At 34.9% G+C, this 24,529-nt stretch overlaps 1 protein-coding gene and 1 long non-coding RNA gene across 10 annotated transcripts in view; both read right to left on the reverse strand.

The window, feature by feature from the left end:
• LOC119078251 (rab11 family-interacting protein 3) overlaps positions 1-24,529 on the reverse strand; it is a 46,545-nt gene that overhangs the window by 19,917 nt on the left and 2,099 nt on the right. For 3 of the 9 annotated variants that reach the window (XM_037185735.1, XM_037185730.1, XM_037185731.1), the window contains exons 2-5: positions 15,946-16,060; positions 12,056-12,179; positions 11,433-11,501; positions 11,204-11,245 (exon numbers count right to left, since the gene is read on the reverse strand). In XM_037185735.1, coding sequence (XP_037041630.1) covers positions 11,204-11,245; positions 11,433-11,501; positions 12,056-12,179; positions 15,946-16,060 — 350 coding nt within the window. Of the gene's footprint in view, positions 1-7,728; positions 8,164-11,203; positions 11,246-11,432; positions 11,502-12,055; positions 12,180-15,945; positions 16,061-24,529 lie in introns of those variants that run through there. The other 6 variants (XM_037185736.1, XM_037185742.1, XM_037185747.1 and 3 more) reach the window with 5 other exon arrangements.
• Positions 2,748-2,972, reverse strand: LOC119078277. Its single transcript, XR_005087972.1, has 2 exons — positions 2,818-2,972; positions 2,748-2,777 (listed from the first exon to the last, which is right to left on the reverse strand). It is a non-coding gene; the product is annotated as an uncharacterized LOC119078277 (long non-coding RNA).

Consider the following 24,529-nt stretch of genomic DNA (forward strand, 5'->3'; position numbering starts at 1 on the left):
AACGAAATCGAAGTTTAGATGAAAACGCACAGAAACGCATGGTACCGCATTGAAACGCATGCATTTTCAATTGCGTTGATTCAGAATATTTTTTAGAAACGAAATCGACATTCCTCAGGAAGTTCTGAAATCGATTTTTTTAAACTTGAATAGAGCTAAATGGACAGCCAGTGCGGCCCTGAAAGGAAGTAATAGATTTGATGATTCTATCACGATAAACTTAGTCAATCTGACACTGCATAATGACCTTATATGTAAAATTTCACTAAGAAACCGGTAAATGGAAAAGTACATTCAAAAAGAACCATCTGCTTAGCCAACAACAACAAAATTTCGTAATTCACCAAATGACCTATGCTCCATTTCACTTTCCAAGGAAGTTAACTATCTTCGACTGTCAGCAAAAAAACACTCGAAAACTATCGTAACAGAGCATAGATGACAACGAAATGTAAAATTGCCAATCCCGAAATTGTGGATGCATTAAACTTTTGTTTTTATGCTTTAGTGATTCGAAATGGTTGGTTGTAAATATTACAATTTCTATCAACCATGAACGAGACCGATGGTAGCATTAAGGTGAAGCATTAGCCTCAAATGTTACTTCGAAAATTTTGTTAGTCGATAGAAAATGAATGACTTGATGAGAGGTGTAGGTCAGGTAATTGTGTTGCTGATTACAGATGTTTGACTTACGTTTATGGCTAAAGTGAAATGCTTTTAAGCACAATACTCCGACCGCTAAAAGTTAATTGGCATTTTACAATGTGTGTTGAAGGCGACGTAAAATTAAACTGATTTTACGAAAAAATATTGTGTTATCGCCTGGGTGTAATAAAAAATGTAAATAGCGATTTTGAACAAAACAAAAAAAAAACTGGTTTTATGCATGGCATCGATGATAAAGTCGACTCATATTTTTTATTTGTCGGCTCGGTCGGTAATGCTAGCAGGCATTAACGATATATTATTTCAATAGAAATGGATTTTCGTCGTTCTCATGTTACATATCAGTTTACATATAAATACGTAAATGCCCTAAATTGAATTTGAATTCCTTTGTTTTAAAAATGACGTCACGTCACGGTGGACTGACATCGGCTAGCAAAATCGCTGGAACTAAAGCACAAATCGACAAAATAGATTTGCTTTTACTCTAGCAAACAATTTTTTTGTTGTTGTTGTTGAATGTTGATTGTTCACAATGTAAAAATGTGTAAACGGTTCCGATACTGTAGTTATTATATTACCCAGATGCAATTAATTTGAAGAAACAAAAAAAAGAGAAGTAAACAATGTGGATAAAAGTGTAAAAATCGATTCCATTTATTGCAAAGATTTACAATGTTTTTCAAAACTTTTCTTTTTTAATTGGATGAATTTTTTTCATTTCATTCAATCGCATATTTATACTCTCGCACATTAAATTCCAACCGACATAATAAATTCAAATTTCCGTAACGTATTTTGCGCTTGAAAAAGTGAAAAATCCGACCGAGACTTTTATTTTTTTACGAATTTTTTTTGCCATTTATATTTATTTAAAATACGAAAATATTCGGTCGAACATTCTCTAATAGAATCTGCGTGTTTTGCTGTTGAGTTTTGGATGATTTCCTTTGTTTGCGTTTTTTTTTTTAAATTGCAGACTGTAACCCGATTTCCGTTTTTTTCTTCAACGATTCTGAATGGGTTACGTGCAATGAGAATGCACATTGCACGCACTATCAACATGGTGCTCTGTCAGAGGGATTGTCTTCAATTTTATGGATTGGAGAATACGTTTCTCCACTGTGACTATAATAATGTTCGTGTCCGTATAAGTTATTGTCAAATCATTTGACTCAAATGGTAGAACAGATCGAAGCTGATTATACTGAACAAATTAATGAATTCATAATCGTAGTCTACGATTCGTAGATACAGAAACAAGTTCTTTGCTTCAACGTCACGGCTGGTTTGAAACGAGATTAAATAGGGACCGCCGACCATCAATATTTTTTTTTCATATCTGTAATGAGTGATGGACAAGAACTTCACGCAGGAAAAAATTAGCCCAAACCCCTGGGCCGTTTCTGAGAACCAGTGGATGCGATTATCGCTAGCAGTCAGGTACAGCCTGAGCACATATTTTAATCGGGATCGGTAGAGGGAACAATTCTAAGATATACTGTGTAAAAATTATTGCTTTCGGTCATCTGCTCTCGGAGCAATAACAGTTGAAAGTCAAAATTTCAACATTTTCGAAGAGTAATATATCCTTGACAAAGTGACCGAGCCATCCAGTTAAGACTGATTCTAGACTCGGTTAATAGGCTCTTTCGAATGGCGACAAACAAATTTTGAAAGTGATCTTTTATGGTACATTTTCAGAGAAGTTACTTTTTCCGCTAACCTCGATGAAATTGGGACACCTCAAAATTATTTACCTGAGTATGCCAACAACGTCTTTTTGATGTACCTATGTACCTTACATAATGCCATAATGTTATATATTTCCGAAAGGTCCAAAAGTGTCCCAATTTCATCGAGGTTAGCGGAACAAGTAACTTCTCTGAAAATGTACCATAAAAGATCACTTTCAAAAAATTTTTGACGCCATTCGAAAGAGCTTATTAACCGAGTTTAGAATCAGTCTTAACTGGATGGCTCGGTCACTATGTCAAGGATATATTACTCTTCGAAAATGGTGAAATTTTGACACTGTAATTGCTCCGAGAGCAGATGACCGAAACCAATAATTTTTACACAGTATATCTTAGAATTGTTCCCTCTATCTTAGAATTGTTCCCTCTATCTTAGAATTGTTCCCTCTACCGATCCCAATTAAAATATGTGCTCAGGCTGTACCTGACTGCTTGCGGTAGTCGCATCCACTGGTTCTCAGAAACGGCCCAGGGGTTTGGGATAATTTTTTCCTGTGTGAAGTTCTTGTCCATCACTCATTATAAATATGAAAAAAAAAATTATTGGTGGTCTACGGTCCCTATTTAATCTCGTTTCAAACCAACTGTGTAGTAGAAGTAAATTTAAGTTCGTCGACAAAAAGCAAAACATCTATAAGTGCAAGCATCTCAAGAGACTGTTTCAGTGCGAGTCTATCATGGAAAATACCGCTCTGATCGCTATACTGCGAACTAGCGGAACCGTGAAGCTAACAGAGCCTACGACCACAAAACCAAAATCTGTAGCCATCTGATATCGACAATGACAACAAAAATAAGCGCATAGCTGTCGCAATTGACATCTTTTATAGTAAAGTAAATGTTCCAAGAAATGAAGTACAAGATTTTATATCGAACACTAACATCCATTTAAACAATGGACGTAGCGGATTTTACAGATTATACACTTCTAGGTTATAGTTTGCGACAGATTGAATTCTATAAGTTTCAGAATCATCAGTAATAACAGTTTTTTACTGCCTACGCCATGCGAAAGTTGAACATTACTTACGAATTTAATCCTTGCGAAAATGAAGGATTAAATGTGGAATATTTTCGATTCATTTTCCATGAATTTTTATGTGAAATTCTACGTTCACATGGGGTAGACAGTAAAACAGAATACATTCCGGATATTGCTGCGTAATTCATTAATTCAGAAATAATTTTCTGATACTCGCAAACTCATGTACTTTTAAGCAATTTGTTTTGACAAGTGCAGTTGCATATTCGAGCCGAAGGCGACTCAGCGCCTGTCGAAAAGACAGTTACTGAAACTTGTTGCTCAAAAACATACTTGGGAGGTTGCCTTTATCATAAAACTGTTACCTCAGTGCTCTGGTAGCATCCAATGTAAACTACTATTAATTTGGTAGGTTCATGTCTTGAGGTTTTTTAGTTGAATGCTTCAATCTCTCACGTCATCACAAAATTCAACAATTGTGTGAATCGCTGAAGTAGATTAAAGAATTTGTTACTTGTGAATCATTGATAAAGGCACTCGACTTTCTGTTTGACCAAGACTTGTAAGTAAAAGTAGATCATCATAGATCAGGTACACATACTGTCAAGATTACTGATTGCTGACTTTCAATTATAAGTTCTATTATTAGCGTCTACAAAGTAATTTTACCAGCCTCACAAAATCATGAACAAATAATTTAAAGTGAGAACTAGCTGTAATATTGAATAAACGTCTCTATGAATCTGAAAGGTCAACAAACTTAATTGAAAGGATTTGCTAATTCGAAATTTGACTTTTAAAGCAACATGAACCGAAAAATAAAAATAAATAGAAAGAAACATAACATCGGGGAATAGCGGTTTGATTGGTGTGCTGGTAAATTGTATTCTTTATATTCATAAATGTATATTTTATCGCGGTGTCGCATCAATGGATTTTAATACACAAAATTGTTTGCCTAATGTTTTTCTTGCGGTTTTTTTTTTCTTCAATTGTGAATAGAGAAAAATACTCGTTGTACGAACCGAATTGTATTGAGATCGTATCGGAACTGAATAACATTATGGAATTATGTAAGGTACATAGGTACAGCAAAAAGACGTTGTTGGCATACACAGGTAAATGTTGTCCGATAAGCGAAAATATCGATTTCACGACACAAAAGTGATACTCGAAAACATGAGTCGCACCAATTATTCTAATTGACAAAAAGTTAAAGAAATTTATGAGTCACGTTAAATGCTCAACAATGAAGCAAATTCTTATCATCATTATTTTGCTGAGCTGGTGGACTTATCGATATCGCCCGAAATAAGATTTTATCTTTTCAAACTCACATAACATATGTACTAACTGTACAAACATTTATAGACATTTATAGTCTGCAGCATTTTTTTGTAAACTTTTTTTTGGTATTGTTATTACGCTGTTGGATTACAAACAATAATCACGCATGGTTCGTGACATAAATATTAAGCAACTCAATTTTTGGTTGGGTGTTTGACATTAAAAAAAAATTTATTTTAATTCGATTTCTTCAAATATGGTGTCTCCTGGAAGTCGATTGTCGATAATTCATTTTGCTAGACTAATAGTTGAATTTTAATATTTCAAAAAAAAAAATTGACTGACTGCTAGGTATGCAGCAGACATATGTATACCAACAGCGTCAACATTAGATTTCTTTCCACATAAATAATATTTATAAAAACATTCTGCTGTTTGGATTAGTCTTGCCAGACACACGTAGAAGATAAGTTTCGAATTCTATCGCTGGAAAATTTTAAAAATATTTAGTAATCCCAACGGAATTCACCATTCACCTGTGTGCGTTCTTCTCGTCTAATCTTACGATTTCGTAGAAAAAGAGAATTGTAAACGTTTACAAACTTCCTCGAATATTGTGGGACCTTAACTTCTAATTTTATCTGATAATTTTTGTTGCTCTTACATAACAGATTCGTTTGATTATGTGTCTCGTGTGAAGCTCGAAATCTTTACAATTTCATTCATTTCGTTTTGTACATCAAATATGCGTGTGGGCAATTTTGTTAACCGAGAATGTAGTAGCTAGATAGTGCAGTAACTCTTCGACAAAAAAGTATGTCTAAGAGAGATCTTTGAAAGAAAACCACTTGTCGGTTGTGAGTTTAAACGTTTTCCATGGGACGGTTTTGTTAATTATTTTAAATATTCAAATTTGCGACCGATAAACCCATTTTGACAGTTTCTTAAGCTGAAAACCTCATTGATCAGAACACAGTGTTAAAATTTTCCCTTTATCAGTTTTTCCAGGTCGACTAAGTAACTAAATTTTGTCTCGTAATTCATGCCCTCAGCATGAAAAGTTGTATATGCTTCTGTTGTGGACGGTTGATTTTAGGCACTTTCATATGTCGTCCTCACTTCCTTGGGGCTACAACTCGTTAAAGTGTCTAAAATCTACGTCCACCACAGTAAATAGCTATGACATCATTCAATGGCAAAATCTAGCATAGTAAACGCTTTTAAGTCTACAAGACATGACAGGCATAGACATACCAGTGATTATCTTGATTTCGACAGTTCATTAGGGTCAGGGCAATTTTTTTTTTTGATTTGATAGTTTTTCGTTAGATTCAATAGATTATCATCCTCAGTTGTCAACCGCGAAAGTACGTATCTATTTAGGAACGAATCATTTGCTATCGACAGCATTGATAAAAATAAACGCTGATCACCGGCTAATGCCGTATTTATAGCCAAAATGAATGTGACAACTAATGAAGTAAAAGATTTTCTTGCTGCACTTTAAACGAAAGAGGTCGTAGATTTTATGTTATTACGTCGATGTGCTTGCCCGTTTGTAAGAGCTGAAATAAGTACTCTTGTTCTTCAACACAAAGGTATTAAAAATGGGTACAGTCGAGGAAATTTAGTTTTCGGGTTTTCCAAAGGTATTAATCTTATTTAACCCACACTTTATCCCACAACAATGGAATCCACAAATTTAAATTTAGTTAACTCAGCGGTCGCAATGACGGCGCTGCAGTCACGATTTCAAAATGTGATATAGGGTGGATAAACTAAATTTTGGTTTTGGTTACATTTTCTCTTGGTTTTTAATTATTACATCAGGCTTCTAAATTAAGAGTAAATTTATGCAATATAAACCGTTTGAGTTTGAAAAAAGATGTTTTGTATCAGTGAACGATATAGGAAAGCGTTCAGTACGTCTCAACATACAGAAGAACGTAAAATATAATTGTACATTTAGCCACCCTACGTCCGTCATCGCTTCTATTGTCTTCAAAAACATATTGTGTGCTTGTCATGATATGTATCAGACGTTTGTTTATTTATGTGTCTCATCTAAAATGCTGGCCAGCAAAATTTTGATCATTAAATTCAACGGCCAAATTGATCTAAATGTTAAAATAATTGTGAATAATAGTGAAGTTAATGTGGTTTTGTTTTCTCTTCATAAAGGAATTTGCATCAGTTCGATGTAAAGTGCGGAGCACCATTAGAAAAAAAAAACTTGTCGCTGAAGAATGATCAAAAAGTTGCTGGACGCAGTAGCTACAATTAATGCTTTGCAGGATATAGAATAAAAATTAGAGAAACACCAAGAGCCGTCCATTTGAAATCTTCACAATCATCATTTGTGATGTAATAATTAAAAACCAAGAGAAAATGTAACCAAAACCAAAATTTAGTTTATCCACCCTATATCACATTTTGAAATCGTGACTGCAGCGCCGTCATTGTGACCGCTGTGTTAACTAAATTTAAATTTGTGGATTCCATTGTTGTGGGATAAAGTGTGGGTTAAATAAGATTAATACCTTTGGAAAACCCGAAAACTAAATTTCCTCGACTGTATGTCAATCTTTCGATTTCGTAATAATCCCAACAATCTAAACATTGATACACTTTCAATAATGTTAAGTACTTTCCAATGCATGAAAACTTTTATTAATATTTTTTGCTAACATTATATTCGAACCTCGTCCATTGAGTGTTACAAATAGGTACTGGCATGCCATTAACGACATAATTTACACATTCTCGAATAACCTTTGCAACAGTGGCAACAGATTTTTATTTTGATTTGTTTAGAAACACATTGTAAGTGAAGGTATTGAGAGAGATATTGTGTCAATACACACTTTTTTTTCCCAACGCGTTTAATGTGATGTCCAAACTGAACCGAATAACACTGTTCGGAATGGAGTAGGTTAAATTATGCAAAAAAAAAATTGTAATAAAAAAGGCAAACAATGAGCATTTATGGATGTGTATGAAAAAATGGCACACAATTGGTAAATAAATACACACTTTTTACAATGGTCATATTGCATTGCATATCTGTAGATGTTATCCATATTTTATTTGTGATTTGGTACACACAACACAGGTAAAATTCTCAAAGCATAAACCATCAGTTAAAATACAAAAATGTTAGTGTCGATCACATGAATGTTGGTGGTTAGTTCTACAATATTATTGTCGTTTCAATTGAACGGAATGATTACAAAGCCACTAACTCTCTTCAATGGACAAGTTAACACTAGAAATTCGTCAACATCGATGCGAAAACAATGAAATGCAATCTACACACACACACACGACACGCATTCAATCACGTTGCGAAATTAAATCAACAAAATAAAAAATTTCTTTCAAACACAAAAAAGTGTAACTGCGAAAAGGTAATACGAAACCAGTCCAATATACGAAAAACCGTGCTCACCGAAAGGCACAAGGCTGACAACTGAACAAAAATTGTACAAGTTTGTATGTAAGAAGGTGGTCGCGCATGATTATATCACTGTTTTGTTTTGGAATTCTGAGATTTTCAAGTCACGATACGTGCGCTGGATAGAGTGGGATAGATAGATCGCATTTTTCGTTGTTTTATGCGTTGAAAATTGTGTGTTGGTAGGTGATCGCAACATCGTACTCAACATCCATCGATGGAATGAACCATCGTCATTAATGGAACTATAAAAAATGTTCTGCGTGCATTGGAATTCATTCGTTGATTGTTTTATGGATTGAATGGGAATGGGAACCACGTTCGGTGATTCATTTAGATTTGTGTTTTTTGAGTCGGTATGCGTTTAGTTTATTGTATGACACGTTTTACAAGAGGATGGACGATGATGGATAGTACATAAAAGGTCAGTAGTTTAAATGGAAACATCGAATCGACGTACCACGTATCCGAATTCAATTAAAGTAAATTTCACAAAACTACAAACATTTGTTTTCCGAGATTACAATATTTAAGACCTGCTCAAATACAGACTTCGCATAGAAGAAGTTTTAAGCATGAATGGCAAAATGGCATCGCTGCATTTCCCCCGTGTGTCATTAGTATAAAAAAGTTCTCAGAGACATAGAAATAGTCTAAAGTTGCCTTGACTATGATTAAGTGCAACACCATGTAATTAAGATGGTTTGATGTTATGCAGGAATGAGTAATCTCTTGCCATTCACTTAAACTGTTCTTCGTGTTAGCGATATGGGAAGAACAATTCAATTATTCTCTTTGTAAATGAGAAAGATCATCAATTTTGCAACGTACAGTACAAATCGTCGTGGGAGTACAACAATGACGGAATAATGCATTTTGGGACTTTGGCCTTTAAGACGGAACACTTTACTTGTCTTAATTAAAATGTGGATTGTAGCAGCGATAATTAAAGAATGAGGAGTGAGTGTTAGCCTTCGTAAACTAATTAGCACTTTCCATTTAAAAAATTGAACGGTAACGTTGCAATCGTATTCAATTGTTTACGCATAGTTTTCATTTTTAAGCCTCTCGTTCTCAAGCACTTTTCGTCGCTTGATCTCTGAAATGAACTCTAATAAGTTTACCGTTTGTTGAACGCGGGCGACAATAATCGTATTTTTGCATGTAACATTTCACGACCTTCTTTGGCTGGTTTAACTTGTTGCGTTTGAATGTGTTTTTACTTGAGAGTGACTATATGCACGAACGAAGGTATTTTGCTTGGGTCACAGTTGATGTACCGTCATCTCGTCGTATTTTTTTATTATTAATTTCTTCTTTTCGTTTCGTAGTACGAACCGTACCGATCTGCGTTCTGTATGATTCATCAGGTCGAAATGTTCAGTACTGTAGGTGTGTTTGTTGGTAAAATTTTATTTCGTTCAATATACCAAGAAAACCAGACATTTCTTTTGAAAATGTTAGATGACTCCGCAGGGGCTTGTTCATAAATCACCTGCACATATAAAACTTACAATTCATTGTGTACAATTCTGAAACCCACCCCTCTCTGATTACTCATGAAAAAGTCTTATTATACATAGTGTCTGACCCTCCACATTCTCAGTCCAATTTTTTAAGTTCTGATGAGTACCCCTTTATTCCCATTATATCAATGTCATTCGTATTGACATCATACTTCGAATACGTCATCTGTTAGTTGTGACCGCAAAAGTTAGTGTTAAAATATTAATTATGTTGTTCTAATAGAGCGACATTTTTTATGTTTAAACCTAAGAGTAATTATACCTAGAGAGGAAAATATTTCGAACAAAACTACGTAAAATATGTGGTCCCAACATCAAATAGGAAATGTTTATTGGTATATATGTTTGCCCTCTTAATTAAGAGGGCAAATTGAACTATCAAAAGCGAACGTATACATGTATTGGTGTAAAATTATACGAAATGTGTATCTTATACAAACTGATGTTGGGACCACATTTCGTCGTACAAATTTCCTCTCTAGGTATAATTACTCTAAGGTTTAAACAAAAGAAGTAAAAGATTTTCGTATCAATCTGTTCTAAGTTCTTAGATCAAGAGAAGTAACAGATTTCGTAATTATGTTCAAGACATAATATTTCAGAATTCGATTAAGAGGCATCGATGCTTAGCTAAAATTGAAGCCAATATTTGCATGTCTCGTATTTAATTAGTTTTGACTGTAGTCGTTTGACCAGCTCTGAGAATAATCAGCAGTTTAACGAAATTTTCGTAAAATGCTCAGTTTTCGCAGAGCTGGTCAAGCTACAGCCAAATCTACTTTCTCTGTTGAACAGCTAACATTCGTGGTCGTTATTGCGGTCCTATATTATTGAAAAAGGATTCTGGTGAAAAGATATCATCAAAAGTAAAAGACCATCATTATGATACTGGTAATATTCCTGCTGTTAATTCTAATCTTCGGTCAATTTTCTGTAATCAATCTAGGCCAGCATAAAATACTGAACCTGGATAATTTCGCAAAACAAAATGACAAATCATTTCTGACACATACAGCAGTGGTGAATAACGGCATGACTGGCGAAGCAACATTATCGTCTTAGCATTTTGTAAAACATTATCGCCACCAGCGGGAAAATATTATCATCCAAAATATTATCTCACATTCGACGATATATTTTCATTCCGCGTACGATATTTTTAATTCTCGGATTCATGTCCAACAAACAACATAATCCCCTTTATTATGCTCTCAAATGTGCTATGCTTGTTTCTATCCGCCGTTAGCTGAGTATAGTTTGCATATAAACCATTTTCATCGAAAAACATAAGCTAATGCTAGAGAAATAAATACTGATCTCCATGAACCGTTTTAGATAAACAAATAAGCTTCGAAAAAAGCATGTCCATCCAAACAACCAGTATATCCAATCAAAACAATGAAACGAATTGGAGAAAAGACTATGCGAACAGAAGTCAAAGAACTAATATAATAGCGAACGCAACATAAATTAATCGCATCTAATATCAAAGCTAAACTATATAATACGAATTATAATTAGAACTTACTGTCTCATGGAGCCCCAACGTCTGTTTGGCAAAGTTTCATGGCTACAAGAACAAACAAAAAAAAAGTAAACAAAATCTTTGTATTACACAATTTATATCCGAGAGTGATGTATGCGACTGCAGTGAATAGAGCAGATAAAAAATATTTTGTTTTCGATGTTTTCTATTCACAATAAACACCGCAATCGAAATTAATGAGACTGAAAAATAAATGTTATAAATTGCCTACCTTGTAGGTGTTCGTCGTAGACTCGTTCGAGCCCATGTATGCCGTGAGATGGAGTTGTTCTCATCATCACTGTAACAGATAGACATAGACGCGTGTATGTTTATTTATTTATGGATTTTGATTTTTAATGTGTGGATGTGTGCTCGGTTCGGTCGATTCGGTCGAAATTATATACATTAAGAAACCAAAAAAAAAAAAAAATTCTTTGAAATAAAATTCAGCATTAAAGATGTTTATGATTCACAATAATTCACATGATCATTGTGTAATTATATCGGGCGTCATTCGATCAATAATATACCGCTGGAAATCTAATAGCGAAATGTTAAATACGTACAAGTGTAGGTATATTATGTGCGCCTAAGTGGGCAATTTAACAGTTTATTTATATTGAGCGTGAGAGAAACATTAACGTGCTTAAAACGTAAAAACAAAAACGGTTTTAATGTGGAATTCGCGATTCACATTAAATCGAACAGAAGACATACATGTTATACTTTCTAATTTTTAGAAAATTTAATTGACTTTTTTCAGTAAATCTGACTATCGTGCGCACACACACAACATTTAATTGAAATATTTTATATACAAACCAAAACCAATGTTCATCACAAAAGACTTACACAATTTGCGTTGAATGCGGTGGTGCAAGCTCCAGATCGATACCACCTTCCTGATTGTAATTCTCACCGAATCCCTCAAACGATTCGCCATCGGACAACGACGAGCATTGTGACTTTGGAGCGTCTGCAATGAATTAAATCCCATTTAAACAGTCAAATTAATTTATCATCGTTTTGAAACACACTCGCACACAAAACGAGTTTTCAATTAATCAAAAAAAAAATGTTTAGAACTAATTAACCTTGACCATTACATTCAGAATAATGAAATATCATGACTGACCAACATACCAACATAATAATTGCATTTGAATATAATTTTTGTGTGTCAGAAATCGAGAGAGAATTCTCTTTGTTTCTAAACAGAAACTAATTTGAATAAAATTGATTTTTTTTTCTTTATTGCTTCAGAAGCTTATAATAGCGAATTTATGCATCGCATTGTGAAATAAAAACGTATTTCCATTGCAATCAAATCAGTCAGCATTCGGTTTACAGAAGAAACGCTGTAGGATGGTATAGATGTTGAAACTAAAAGTAGGTCTTCGATTCTCAATAGAAACATTTTAAGTGTGTTTCTGCGGCTCATTTACTTAGAGAAGAAAAGCAGAAAATATCCAATTAGCAAGTAAATTGGATTGGAGAAGATGATGATGATACGGTTTTGCATGACAAAAAACTTTTTTTTTTACTGATAGAAACGGAGAGGAAAGCATGTTTAATGACTCGGTCGGATAATTTCATCATTTACGCCATATCCTTTGTAGTTAGGTAACGATGTTGATTGTCGTACATTTACCAAGTTAAAAACATAGAAACAACGGGGAGTGCAATCTAATACTCCAAAAAATGAACTTTGCGTCACTAGTGCTGATAAACGAAACGTTCATTACCTGTGCGAAAAACTTGTGTCGTTTGGTAAACGTTAGGGATTGAACTAATCGAACATAATGTCTCATTAAACTCGCTTCGGCTCGTATTGCCAATCTGCCATCTAGTGTGTTTCATTAGTTGTATTGAAATATATCCAACTTCACTGTGAAGTAGTCATCACAGATAGGCGTTAAGACTTAATGGCCATTATGGGATCTTACTTTGAAGACTTTATTCAAATCCATTCGAAGGGATTATGGGAACTAATCTCGACCATATATGATAACCCATCTACAGTCAACTAACTATAAGGAAAACTCGTAGATGTGATATCGGTCGAAGCCGGATAGTGAATGTTTTATTGACGCATTGTACTACACGGTATATACAGGCTGGAGTGCAGGCTACTTGATGCTTGACAATTCAATGGCAAACTGTGATCACCACAAGATTCAGATAACCAATTTTGAGGCTTTCAGAAACCGCTATCCATCTGTTATCGACAGCGACGACAAAAGTAAAAAATTAGCCTTTAGTTGGTGTATTCTTACATAGTAAAACGTGTAGTCGAACTTGATAAGTAATAGATTTTCGGTGAAGCACAAAACAGTACTTTAACACATTGAAATTAATTGCGGCTTGTCAACTTTCGGCATCCTGGACTTTACTTAAATCGTCGAGGAATGCCTCCAAATAAATTTCTAAAAATCCAAAACTAAATTCTAGATTTTTAGAAATTTATTTGGTGGCATTTCACGACTATTTAAGTAAAGTCCAGGATGCCGAAAGTTGTCAAGTCGCAATTATTTTGAATGTGTTAAACAAAAGAAGTAACAGATTGAATCGTAGTTTGAATCATACTTTAGCTTTAAAAAAAAAAAAAAAAAAAAAAAAAAAAAAAAAAAAACTTTAGCTTTCCGTTGAAGCTTTAAAAAGTGAAGGTTGAAGTCTAAACCCAGATTTCTATCTCGAAAATTAATTGTCCAAACGATTAAAACTCAATCGAGAGATTTTTATTTTCATTTAGAGGGCATAGATTGTTGGCATTAATTTCCGTAAAATTCTTTAAAAACTCTTGAAATAAAATTTTAAATCTTTAAGAATTTAGATGACATCGATTCGTTGTTGATGTGATGAATTGCACATAGCATTCGAGTCAACGAGATTTATGATGATTTGACCATCTGTTGGTTGCCAATTCAACGAATTCATTTCGTATCTACAGAAGAATAAAAACTTTCATCACATTGATATGTGCAGCTTATAAAGGTTTGAAAAAACCTTCCTGACCTCACATACAAATGAACGAATTATCGTTTTGTTCAGCTTAGTGGTAGCTTACCACACACTCGTTCTGGAGCTATGACTTAAAATATGGTCAATGTTTGGACAGTCCTACTGGCTTGCAACAGAACTTTTCCGCGGAACTTACCATTATGATTCTACTGGGCATAGATTTTACTTCAACTAACTTTATGGCTTGCAACACAATTTTTCTGGGGTTTATTTTACATGGAACGAAAGAGGATGAGTCCAGCTACAAAACCTATGGTAAGTTCCGCGGAAAAGTTCTGTTGCAAGCCAGCAGGACTGTCCAAACATTGACCATATTTTGAGTCATGAGTCCAGAACGGGTGGCGGCCCTTACCGATGATGATACTTTTTATGAAGGTCTGTCAATGGCCTGAATTCCTACAACATTTCAACTTTTTGAAACATGTCTATCTCTAGCTATTACAAAAAAAACTGTTTTCACCACCTTTTGACATGCAATCACTTTTCGCGTGCTCACTCCGAAAATGGGATCCCATTTTTCGGTTAGTTTACCGGAAAACTAACCAAAAAAGTAAAAGATACCTATTTCTCAGAATTGAACGACGTGTCAAACGAGCTATAGCTTGCCCGGATCGCCAAACCATTGTATTCATTTTCAACAAAATTGGTTCAAGTTTTGGCGATATCACTCTTAAAATGCATAATGTGGAAAGACATATCTAAAATTTCTCTCAGATCGAAACATTGGTCCAATGTCTTACTATATATGTATTAGGGCGTAGCGTTTTGCAAGTTTTTTTTTAATTTTTTAAGGCCTGCGGGTAGGTTCGATGCAGAATGGTCCACTGAACACGAAAATACCAAAAAAAAAATTTGAAGTTCGAAGCTCCCATGCGCACCTCTGAAAACCGACTTTTTTGGTCCCAAAGTCATAGTGAGATTAGTTCTGCCGGCTGTGCGGAAAAATATATCTTAAGTGTATATGATAATTAATCGTAGAGACCATGGCTTCAATTTGACATACTTTAAAATTTAAAAAAAAATTGAGCCACCGTTGAACAATTACAAAAAGTGCTCCCGACCATGACTTTTTCAGAATTTTTTTGGATTTAAAGCTTTCTAAAATATGTGACTGGAAAGAAATATAGTCGTGTCATAGCTCATTTTAAAGGGAATTTCAAGAGCTTTCAAACGAATATAGACTCGACGTAAAGATTCACCGGGTTGCAGATTCGATGACCTTCTAGTGTGTAGAAAATGGTACGAGAAAAACCATATTTTTTTAATTTTTCACAGAATTTATACAAAAACGGTTACAAATTGTTCTTAGTATTGCTGGCGTTAATAATGCAGCAATTCTGCAAAAGTCGGTTTTCAGGGGTGCGCATGGGAGCTTGGAACTTCAATTTTTTTTTTGTTATTTTCGTGATCAGAGGACCATTTTGCATCAAGCCTACCCGCAGGCCTTAAAAAATTAAAAAAAAAAACTTGCAAAACGCTACACCCTAATATGTATAGGTTTGATTCACAAAAAAGGCTACGATCAAGGGATCACCGTTGGGATTTGTCTTCCATTATTTTGAAGTGATTGGCCCCCTCGAACTCAATGCATTGTGAATATTGTATGTATCGCGTAGAGGGTGTTTTCCAAGACATCACGCATCCAGCGCGTCAACACAAACATCATTTTATTCGTAGTACCAATATGAGCTATTTTCAATCATCCGATGAGAAAAGCTTACCTGAACTACTGGTTGGAGTGCTCATAGATGCTGAACTCGCTGAATCTGTTTCCGTCACCGACAACATAAAGGCGGGACGCTTGGCTGGCGATTTGCTAGGCATTGGGGCCATCATCTGTAAATTAATAAGATAAATATTTAATCGAATGCCACAATTTTTGTGAAATGAATACTGGGTGTTTAGATGCATCCCAGCGACTGTATAGATCTATGTGTAACAGTGGAAATAAAAAACATTAAAAATAAAATGCAATGGGCGTTTTTCGTTTATATGATAAACTGCTATTGATTCGAATAACGAAATAACACAGATGTTGCTGGTTTCTAATGTTTTTTGTTTAATGGAAGATAAAACATGTGAGAGAGATGTGATTTAGTTTCTGGGGAATGCGTAAATTTATGAATTGTAAACAGCAATGGCAAAATTAAAAAACCATAAAAACTATTCCAATATTTGACTTCCCATTTATATTTATAATATTCACGTAACCGTCAATATTTTGTGAAATAAATTTTTATTTTATACTTTAAGAGCTCAGCGCACATACATTTAACATTATAAATTGGCGTGTCAGAAAAATTTTATTGAAGGAAAAGGAAATCGATGAAAATTTTACCATATTTTACGTTATTGTTGGCTGTACATATATGCTGTACGTACGTTTCGATTGATTGTTTTGAGAAATTATATATTTCACTTTTTTGTTTTGTTATTATTCAGTATAAATAGATAGACCATTGATTACAGTTCGATATTGAAAGTTGGTTGAAGAAATAATTTTCTATGTTTTGTTATGAACGGCTTGTTTTTACTTTTAATATCATCCAAATCAAAAAGAAAACAATCGAAATTGCTCAACTTTCTGATAAAATCAATTAGGTAAATCGATATCGAAATAAACGAAGAATTTTATGGTGCAACCGGTGTGTTTGTTAAGTTCCTCAACGTAAGTACTACTTTTAAGGAAGGTTGCTATCATCGTCACTAAAATTAGTCAAAAACGATTTAATCATTCATATCATGAGGGTACAATAATAGGTTACAGTGTTCAATGTATGCTGCTCAAATAATTCCTTACATGAGGGAACAATTTTGAGATAATAGAAAACTCAAGTGTTGAGAAAATAGCTTCGGTAACTGTTAGTATCGATAAGTGTAGGGCCGAAGACAAGGTATGCAACTACACTTGTCGAAATTAACAGTTGTCGAAGCAAATTGCTCGTTTTGACGATTGAATTAAAGAGTATCTCAAAATTGTTTCCGAAGTAAGGAATTATTTGATTATTACTTCAGGTCCATGTCCAAAACTTTGTCGTATAGAACGACTCTTGTCACTTACCCATGTAACACAGAGCGACACTGTTGACGTGAGTCATAGCAAAAGCGGTGTCGATGTAAAGGCAAAACTGCCAGCATATCAGAATTTAAATGGGTTAATGGGACGCTGAGTTTCGCCTCTGTGACTAAATATCAAGAAAACACTTTAAGCTATTGTCGGTGTCTACGTCGTACAATTTTTTGGGTATTGATAGAGGTTATATGTTCCTATACTACTATTTATTAGTCTCATCCGACATGTATCCACGCATCTACGACTTTTTGAAAATCATATTTTTTTAATCTCTCTAGCATGCCTACCAGCTTCTCCTGCATCTATGGGTCCGAATTTTTGTGCTGTGTTGCTATTAGAATTCCAACCACTACCGGTTGCAATCCCAACCAGTTTTCAACCACTTTCCTCGTAGACTGGATGGCCAATGTACCACTGCCACCGATGGTACGGATGAAAATCAAAAATTTTGTAGAATAAACCTTGTTCAGGGCTCCGAGCTGACTAATAATATCCAAAAATATCAAAAATTACATCCAAATGCTCAATTCAAATTCATTCCTTGTTGTTGTTGGTTGAAAATTTCCGACATGACCTTAACCTAAAATCATCATGTAGAGCTCTGGTTAGCGCACTGTAACGACAAAATTTGTCGTTTGTTTTCTAATTTTGATAAATTTGAAATCTTTGCAATGTTAGTGGTAAATTTCGGAGTCCAGACAATCAATTAAAGAATAGTAACAATGAGTAGAACGAGTTGCGTTAAGTCTCTTGGTTCTGAACATATGCATTGCTTTATTAAAGGCAAAGCGATGCTAGTAATGCTAGAATTAGCGTTGTGAAAATCACTAGCTGAAATTACGATGGTCAATCATCCAACAAATTCCTTGACCTTGACTAACAGTGGATTCTATTTTTTGCCCTCCTTGTTCGATACGTTGAAACTTTATACATACTTGGTTTATCATCCAACAAGTATAGCTTCTAATTTCTTTCCAACGCAGTTGTCTAGAATTTTCTTTTAGTAACATTGACGAGTTTATTAATGAGCTCGCATTCCAGGCAGACATTGTTTTAAGAGACACTTGCAAGTACATGTACTATCGAATCATGCAGTACCATCTCGGTATTCGTTAATCTCTCGAGTACCGCACATAATCCCTTTTTCTCAAAGTTAACCAACGCGCTTTTTAGGACGAACTCATCAGTTACGTACACTTCAACACGCACGTACGACATTTTAACGTTTTATAAGTGCTGATGTGATGGCGATGTAGTAACACATTTTCTCTATTGAAAGAAACGCATAAATTAACACCTCATATTGTCACGTCGCGGCGGTTATAATACATCCAATAAGCGTCTCCTTTAATTAATTAATTCGGTTCGAACCAAAATGCCAGCAGGATGGAACACAAGAACTTTATTATTGAGATAACATATTTTTACAGCAGCAAAATTACATAACATTTCCCCTAAAGACTTCCGGTGGCAGCAGCACCCAATCATTTTTTTTACAATAAAACAGAAGCATTACCATTCATAAAATAATAGGCGAAGCCAAGCACACACAACACATTCATGTGGAAATAGCCTCTTGAGTTTTACAGGGTTTTATGATCTATTTTACTGCAAGTGGTGTAAGCAGATGTTTTTTTTCCGGTACGGAACAGTGTACCACCTACATCAAAGAGAAAGAGAAAAAATTCAAGGGAAATTTCCTCAACGGTTTATTCATATCCTGATAATCTACTCGATAGTAAAGCAGGTCATATAGCACACATTTAACATTTTTATTACACCACGGTGCACCGTATGTTCCATAATAAATGTTATAGTTTCGGAGGGTATGTTGTTTCTTCTCGAAAGAACGTGTTAATAACTAAAGATAGATTACTCTTCAGCAGCAGCTGTTTGTCGAGAACGTGTTTGAACTGACATTAATGTATAATAGTTACCAAGAGATCGTTTTCCCATTTAACGATTTATTGATGTTTATTGTGAGTAAGAATGTAATAAAATTGACGAACACACAGCATGTAATGATAGAAGTACGATTCAGTGATGCGTAGAGGTAGAGAGATTCTTAAACAAAACAATTCTTTGAACTGAAAAACGGCAGTGCAGGTCAAAATGTTCTTAAAATTATGTTGTTAGCGTTTCTAAGAATTCTTTAGCAGAACCTTTGTATAACACCAGCCGCTAGACAGATAGTAGCTGTTTCCAATTCCACTAATACATTGACTTTATAACGCTCCGTGTAGCTCTAGCTCTACCTCATGTTAGAACATAAACACCTGGAAATTTTTTAATTTTATTTTGATGACGAGTCGTTGCATTTCATTGACATCGAAATCGTTCGGTAATGTCATTATCGTTATCACTTATCAAACAACTATCCTTGACAAATTAAACGTAAACCTAGTTTGATTGTCATGAGGTCAATGTCGACCCGATTTATCATCAATCATGGGTACATATAACAAACAATACAACTCGTAACAAGGGCAATATCGAGTCGATCGAATTGTCCTGTCATGTAATAGTTGACATTACCTTGATAATACAGTTTCACATATTGGTCCATAACTTAGGGGGGAAAAGTGAAAGGGCAAGGTTTCATGTGAAATTTTGTTAATCCGAGCCGAAGCCGAGTTTTGTACTTGTACTGAATTTTACATGCTAAGGCCATCAAAAGTTGGTGGAATATCGTGCAATGAACGATTTTCGATGCCCTCATTTCAGCATGTAACAGTATTTTACATGACTAGGAATAAAAAGATGAAAAGTAGAGTTTTAGTGTGAATTTTGTTGATCTGAGGCGTAACCGAGGTCAATAAACGCACGTAAACGAGTCATTTTAGTCATAACTCTTGTGGATGTACTAGCGCCAAGCAGTGCGTATACTCTACCTGTAGGTCTTTCCAAGGCCGACATTCGTACAACATTACAACAATTTGAAATAATTTTTTCTTGAGTTATTGCCGAAAAACGGTTTTCGGTACCCTCTGACATGTCTTTACTTTTGAGCTCTTTTCACAGAAAACAAATTTTTTTTTTAGAAAAAGTGAAAGATACGTGTTTCCTAGAATTGAAAGACGAATCCAACGAGCTAACACTCATTAAAATCGGAGACCGCTTGTTCCCCAATCGCCTGAAGTCTTGGCGATGTGACTCTTATGCTTTCACTTACCTCAATACTTTAAAGTGTGTGTGAGTTCCGTTTTTAATGGATCCCTATCGGGTATGAAACAGATTACGTCCTTCCCCTTCGGCTCGAGCTGTAAATGTCACACTTAGCAAAATACAAAGTTCCAAACAATTACTTAAGTTATGTTACTCACAAATCCAAAGACGAAAGGCAACGAAAGGTTTAACCCACCAGAGTTACCTCCAGTTTCTTCTATCAATATATTGCACAAACACACTCTGTGCACATTACGCTAGTTGTCTCACTCTACGTGTGCGCGCATAAGCGGTAAATCCGAGTATATCCCGAATAATACTAACATATGAAATGTGAGGAACGTGTGGAACTAAGAAAAACAGAGAGTCGCATGAATATTTCTAACTATTCTGCGATTGCTGTATGTCGGTATCAAAATTTCATTTGTATTCTATCGACATAGTTGACAACAGAAAGCAAGTAGGTCTGGCATGTTGTCACTTATATATTGTAGAGCGTATGTTATAATAGTCGAAGTAATAGATTTTGCAATAAACTTTGGGAAACATTTTAAACAATGGAAGTAATAGATTCGGCGATACTGATCTTGACCTGTTAATCGCTTTACCTTTTTGAAAATTTGTATCGCTTTACCATTACACCCGTTTCTCATTTCATTCGCTCGTTTGTATCCCAAATATTGTTCTCACCGTTCTCTGCACAAAAGTAAAGCTAAATGCTAAATCCTTAAATGTTTCAATGATAATATCGTGGAAGTCGAAGAGAAAAACTCCGACAGGAAGTTGGTTACCTTAATGTTTTTATACTTTTTTTATTGTAACCTGATATGCATCTCCACCATATGTACATTTACATACATACATCATACGACACTCACGGAATTTTGAAAACCGACACATTTTCTGTTCTGTGTTTTACTGGTTTTTTGTGAATTTTGAAAATGGAGAAATCAGAAACTCAAGTAAAACACAGAACAGAAAATGTGTCGGTTTTCAAAATTCCGCGAGTGTACCTACATCATTTTTATTCGGAAATTATAAATTTGAAATAAAAGGTCTTCGTGTAATGAATTGTGCTCACATATATGTATGCTGAGGGCCTCGAAAGTAGTGCTTGAAAGATGAAAAGTACGGTTTTCGACGCATGTAGCATGTAAAATCCATTACATAACTCGGGATAAAAATGAAAAATGTATTGTTGAAAACGCAAGACCACAGATTACCGTACTCGCCTTCGACTCGAAACACAAACGTCCCACACGCCTCAACAAAAACATGTCCCAGCGAGAGATTAATTTACTAATTGAGCCAATAAGTCTTTCAATATTATTTGGAATGTAAGTAATGATACTACCTTGACATGTTGATAATATCGAACATTAACTCATAAACTAACTACGATCCGACCCTGGATGCAAGCGTAAAATCATTCTACCTTTAAGTTAATTTCGTTCAGACAAATTTTTAACTTAAAATTTGACAATAAAATTATGGTTTCCGAAGTGCAAGGCAGCATGATATTCAAATAAAATAAAATTGAAACTCATCTAAGTCTGACGTTTTCCAGCCAGATGGAAAAAATTTGAGAAATTAGGAAGCAACTTGTAGAGATTCGCAAGATGTTCTCAACAAAATTATAGAACTGTGCGCCGGCCACGCCAGCCGATTTTAGGATCAGCCGGTAGTCGCCGCTGATACACTCTCAGCCGCCATTAGCCGACGTTTGGTTGCTGGTTTGGTTGTAACTTGCTGGTCGGCAATATCGATTTTTTGTAAGAACTATGCTATGTTGGCAAAAAGAATACTGTCTACCCTGATGACTAGTAGCAAAAGAAAATTTTTCATTGCTGGATTAGTAGAAAGTCGAGCCTTTTGCTAAGCAATGCTAACAATTTTTTTGTTTATACAAAACAACTATGACTTTAGTAAAAACATCGTTAAAAAAATGTCAGTTATACGTGCCGGTACCACATCTTATCCTCTGTGAAATCTCCAAACAGGTCAAGTTCAGGTTCGAAACTCAATTCAATTTAGGTCTGAACATTCTCTTCTACATCACTAACATGTACATCAAAGAGCAACCTTCCTCTACAAATTACGCCACATTCGACGAACTTCAATAAATTGAGTTTTTGAAAACTTTTGGATCTTTTATTCAGTTATGTCGATTTAGCCGCCGACGCCGACCGATTTTTTGACGTAGCCGGCCGCCGATACCCACCGGCGTCAAATTATCCGCCGACCTCATCGGCTGAGACCGGCGCACAGTTCTAACAAAATTATCAACAATTTCATTGTAACTTTGACGATGAATTAGGAGTGTCAAGATTCAATTTTCAAAATTAAATTTCGTAATCTTTCAATGTAATCCTATCCACTTATACCATTCATAAGCCGTAAATATTGTTTTTGTTTTAAATACCTCAATTTCTTTGCGTGCCGCTGTGTATTTACCACAGAATGTGTAACAAATCACATTACAATAACGGGACAAATAAACCGATCATCATCTCAGTGGTTGTAGCCATAACAATCTAAACTCTACAGCACAACAATGCACAGCACATCATCGAATACTAATTTCACTGGTAATTGCATGTAACACAAAACTCTATTTACGAATTGGATAACAACAAGAACAAAAACAAAAACCACCATCGGTAAATAAATGCTGACAAAATGTTTAAGTAGAATTAGGACGGCTAGTGTGGCACAGAAAAAAAAATAAAGTGATGACAGGCTCACTAACGTGTACAATTATTTCGAACGTAGGTCAACATTTATTCAGTTTGTTGGGAAGTGAAGTGTTCATCGAAACCGCAGAAATAAGGTAAACGAACGGAATAGATAGTTTCTTTGTTTAAAAAAAAAGACCTAATTAGAAGAGCTCCTCCATTCTATGAATAGATGTGCTATAGACGTGTACTATTATATTCAGCGAACATATGTGTATTCCTATCCAGCGAGACGTCTCGACGACGTTCTCCGATTGGAAAATTTATATTATATTTAGACCGATAAAATGACGACCGATGTGTATAATGACGAGGGTTTTATATGCATCCAATTTGATACTTAATATCGAATACAAACCGACGAACTTTCTTTTGCTCGGCTTTGTGTATTATGTTGTAAATGTAAGTAGCTGATTAAGCCAAAGATGGTAATCGAAACATTTTCAGAAATAATTGTATTTTACATACATGTGAGCACAATTCATTACACGAAGACCTTTTATTTCAAATTCATAATTTCCGAATAAAAATGATGTAGGTAGGTAGTATGATGTGTATGTATGTAAATGTACAAATGGTGGAGATGCATATCAGGTTACAATAAAAAAAAGTATAAAAACATTAAGGTAACCAACTTCCTGTCGGAGTTTTTTTCTTCGACTCCCACGATATTATCATTGAAACATTTAAGGATGCTATGCACTCAGGTTTACTTTTGTGCTGAAAACGGTGAGAAAAATATTTGGGATACAAACGAGCGAATGAAATGAGAAACGGGTGTAATGGTAGAGCGATACAAATTATCAAAAAGGTAAAGCGATTAACAGGTCAAGGTCATCCAGTAATCTTCCATCAATATAGGGATTGGTCATGTAAATAACCAGCGCCGAACTGGCCATACTGGGAATTCAGGGATTCATGACGGTCCCTTTGCCTGCGTCGGGCGAAGACCTGAATTGGTTTTTTTTAAAGATCAGTATCGCCAAATATATTACTTCCATTGTTTAAAATATTTCCCAATGTTTATTGCAAAATCTATTACTTCGACAATTATAACATATGCTCTACTATATATAAAAGACAACATGCCAGACCTACTTGCTTACTGTCGTCAACTATGTCGATAGAATACAGATGAAATTTTGATCCCGACATAAAATTGAAAAATGTGAAACGTTTCATATGAAATATTATTTGCATTGTGGTGATTACCCGACTCGTGAAACTCGTTTTCGCTCTGTCAAAGAAATGTTTTTCACTCGCTCCTCCCGTGATTCAGAAACTATGTGTATAATAGTAGAGACACTATGCGTATCCTGTGTAAATACTATC

This window comes from Bradysia coprophila, unplaced genomic scaffold (assembly GCF_014529535.1).
Source record: "Bradysia coprophila strain Holo2 unplaced genomic scaffold, BU_Bcop_v1 contig_248, whole genome shotgun sequence".
Lineage (NCBI taxonomy): Eukaryota > Metazoa > Arthropoda > Insecta > Diptera > Sciaridae > Bradysia > Bradysia coprophila.